The sequence below is a fragment of the Anopheles darlingi genome, chromosome 2, assembly GCF_943734745.1.
Source record: "Anopheles darlingi chromosome 2, idAnoDarlMG_H_01, whole genome shotgun sequence".
In the NCBI taxonomy this organism is placed as follows: Eukaryota; Metazoa; Arthropoda; class Insecta; order Diptera; family Culicidae; genus Anopheles; species Anopheles darlingi.
Window position 1 is genome coordinate 89244402 of NC_064874.1, and position 2500 is coordinate 89246901.

The window sequence follows — 2500 nt, forward strand, 5'->3', positions numbered from 1 at the left end:
AAATTTCGCATCGCGACAGACGAAGGACTGAAGTGTGTGGAGTAGGAGAAGGTGGAAGGAAGCCCGATGCGATATATGTTGTATGCAACATGGGGAAACATGGTTCTAGCAATCGTTTTTGATGTTTGATGGTCGTACGGACGGGCGGCACCACCACGAAGGAGAGGGAGGGTGTGACTTTTGTGACTTTTCCAGTCTCGGGACATTAGTAGCTAATTCTATTACTTTGCCCAACAGCCAGGAAGCCAGGAAGGGATCGTAGTAGTCGTCGTCCTACTCGATAGCAGGCGCGCGCGTGAGAGAGAGAGAAAGAGAGAGAGAGAGAAAGAGAGACAGTGAGAAAGCAATCACGGTTTCGTGGCCGAAATGGCTCGGACCTGACAAAGAATCGTTTAACATCATCATGCTGCTGCTGCTGCTGCTGCTGGTTGGTGATGTCCTGTCCTGTCCTGTCCTGTCCTTCATCCCCTCAGGTTCCGGGAGTAGCACCCAAGGCCAGTGTTTTGTTTTCGGCAGTGTTTTTATTGCGAATTGATATTGAAACCGACCAAATAGGGGGATGAATGAGGGTGTCAGGCCACGCCACGCCACGCCACGATGACGCCGTGTCGTCACCGTGTCCCTACCGCCCGCCGAAAAACCTGTTTGCTGCGTCGTGTGCTGTGCGACGAGAACCGAAAAGCAAAATCCGGTAAACAGCAACAGCAGCAGCCCGGGAACAGCAACAGCAGCAACCCGGGAAAAAGGCCAACTTGCCGTTTGCCGTTTGGATGAAAGGACGAACGCACGGGCTTTATGTTTTGCCAGGAAGGATGCCAATGCGTGCGCCTACTACGATTCGTGCTCGCTCTCTCTCTCTCTCTTTCTCTCGCTGTCACCGGATCGGATCGGATCGTTCCCGGCAACCGGTAACCACAACCCGGGGGAGTGCCGTGCTTTGTGGTTTTACACTTAACTCCGGCCGTTCTGGCACTGACTGGTCGGAAAGGGGAGATAACTCTGAGACTCTGGCTCTGGGAGGTTCTCGTCTCTAAGCTTCTATTGTAAGGAGACGCAGCAACCACTGCTAAGCCCCCGGTTGCTGGACTGGCATCGAATAAGCCAAATGCCGCCGCCGCCGATAGCCGCTCGATTGATATGCATTTATGATCCTAATAATCGCCCGCCAATGCGTGCGTGCGTTCCCGTCCCGTGTGTGCCGTGTTCGTGTTATTATGTTATCAGTAATGCAGCATAACATCTCTCGTCGTCGTCGTCGTCATCATCATCGTCGTCGTAGCAGTTCGCATGTTGCGTGATGTGCATTCGTGATTCGTAACCTTGTTCGTTGTTTTTCCCCCCCGGGCTTTTTTTGCCCCCCACCCTCCCTCAACCAACCAACCAATGCTACATTCTCTGTGGGTGTTTTTTTTTATTTTACTTTTATTCAATGTTGTGTGTACTAACGCATATGATAAATGTGATTGTTCTGTAAGTGTGTGTCTGTGTGTTTGTGTGTTTTGTCTTTTATTTGTTGTTTCCAATTCCTTTCCTCCACTTTGTTGAATGTATCTCTCTCTCTCTCTCTCTCTCTCTCTCTCTCTCTCTCTCTCTCTCTCTCTTTCTCTTTCTCTGATATCTGATGACTGATTGAGTTTTAGGTTTGTTTGTTTGTTTCACTTCCCGATGATTGTTTTCTACTCTTTTTACCACCCAACAAAAAAAAAAACTACTGAACACCAACCAACTCTCATCCTTCTCTCTCTCTAGCTAGTTTGTTTGTGACAACTTCACTCAATGAATGGATGATTTTTCTTTTTTTTTACTTTCAGATGCTTGTCCATAAAGCCACCTGAGAGGTATGCCTACCGAAATGTGTTGTTGTTGTATGTGTGTTTGTGTGTCTGTGTGTGTCTGTGTGGCTGTGTGTGATCGTTCTAATTGAAGAGTGAGAAAGAGCTAGCAATTAACAGATGGAGGTTCTGGAGAAAGAGACACAGAAGAGAACAGAACAGAACAGAGCAGAAGAGTGTGAGAGATTAAGATAAGGCGAATGAGGAGAAGGAACCGAAGGAGGGATCCGAGGGAGCATAAGTAAATCATAAAAACAAGATGCAAACACACGGCATGGCTTAGATGGCAGTCGCCACTTATGCATCAACATGCTACCTTACACACTGACGTGTGACGCGAGTCATTGCGGCGACGCTTCAACATAAACAACAACTTCTGGGCGCTTCTTATGAGCCGGAGCGAATTAGTGAGTTCTGGTTTGGTGGTGTGGACTGGGCTGACGAGTCCGTTGCAGCCGCCTCTATTGGCGTCACGAAAAAAAAGTGTCAAGCTGCAGATGCATTTCTCGTGTGTGTGTTTGTGTGGTACTTAGTCACGATTGCACGAGTGTCGTCTTCTAGCCACACATCCATTCGCGGTAGGAACAGAAGAGAACTTGTTTGCAGAAAGAGATCTCCCTGGCAGGACGACTGTTGATAAGCGATTATCATTCCGGTTTCAATTTGGA

The 2500-nt window shown here is 48.3% G+C and overlaps 1 protein-coding gene across 3 annotated transcripts in view; it reads left to right on the forward strand.

The window, feature by feature from the left end:
- LOC125952041 (dachshund homolog 2) overlaps nt 1-2500 on the forward strand; it is a 20959-nt gene that overhangs the window by 5332 nt on the left and 13127 nt on the right. For all 3 annotated transcript variants that reach the window (XM_049681263.1, XM_049681264.1, XM_049681265.1), the window contains exon 2: nt 1812-1838. In XM_049681263.1, coding sequence (XP_049537220.1) covers nt 1812-1838 — 27 coding nt within the window. The remainder of the gene's footprint in view (nt 1-1811; nt 1839-2500) is intronic.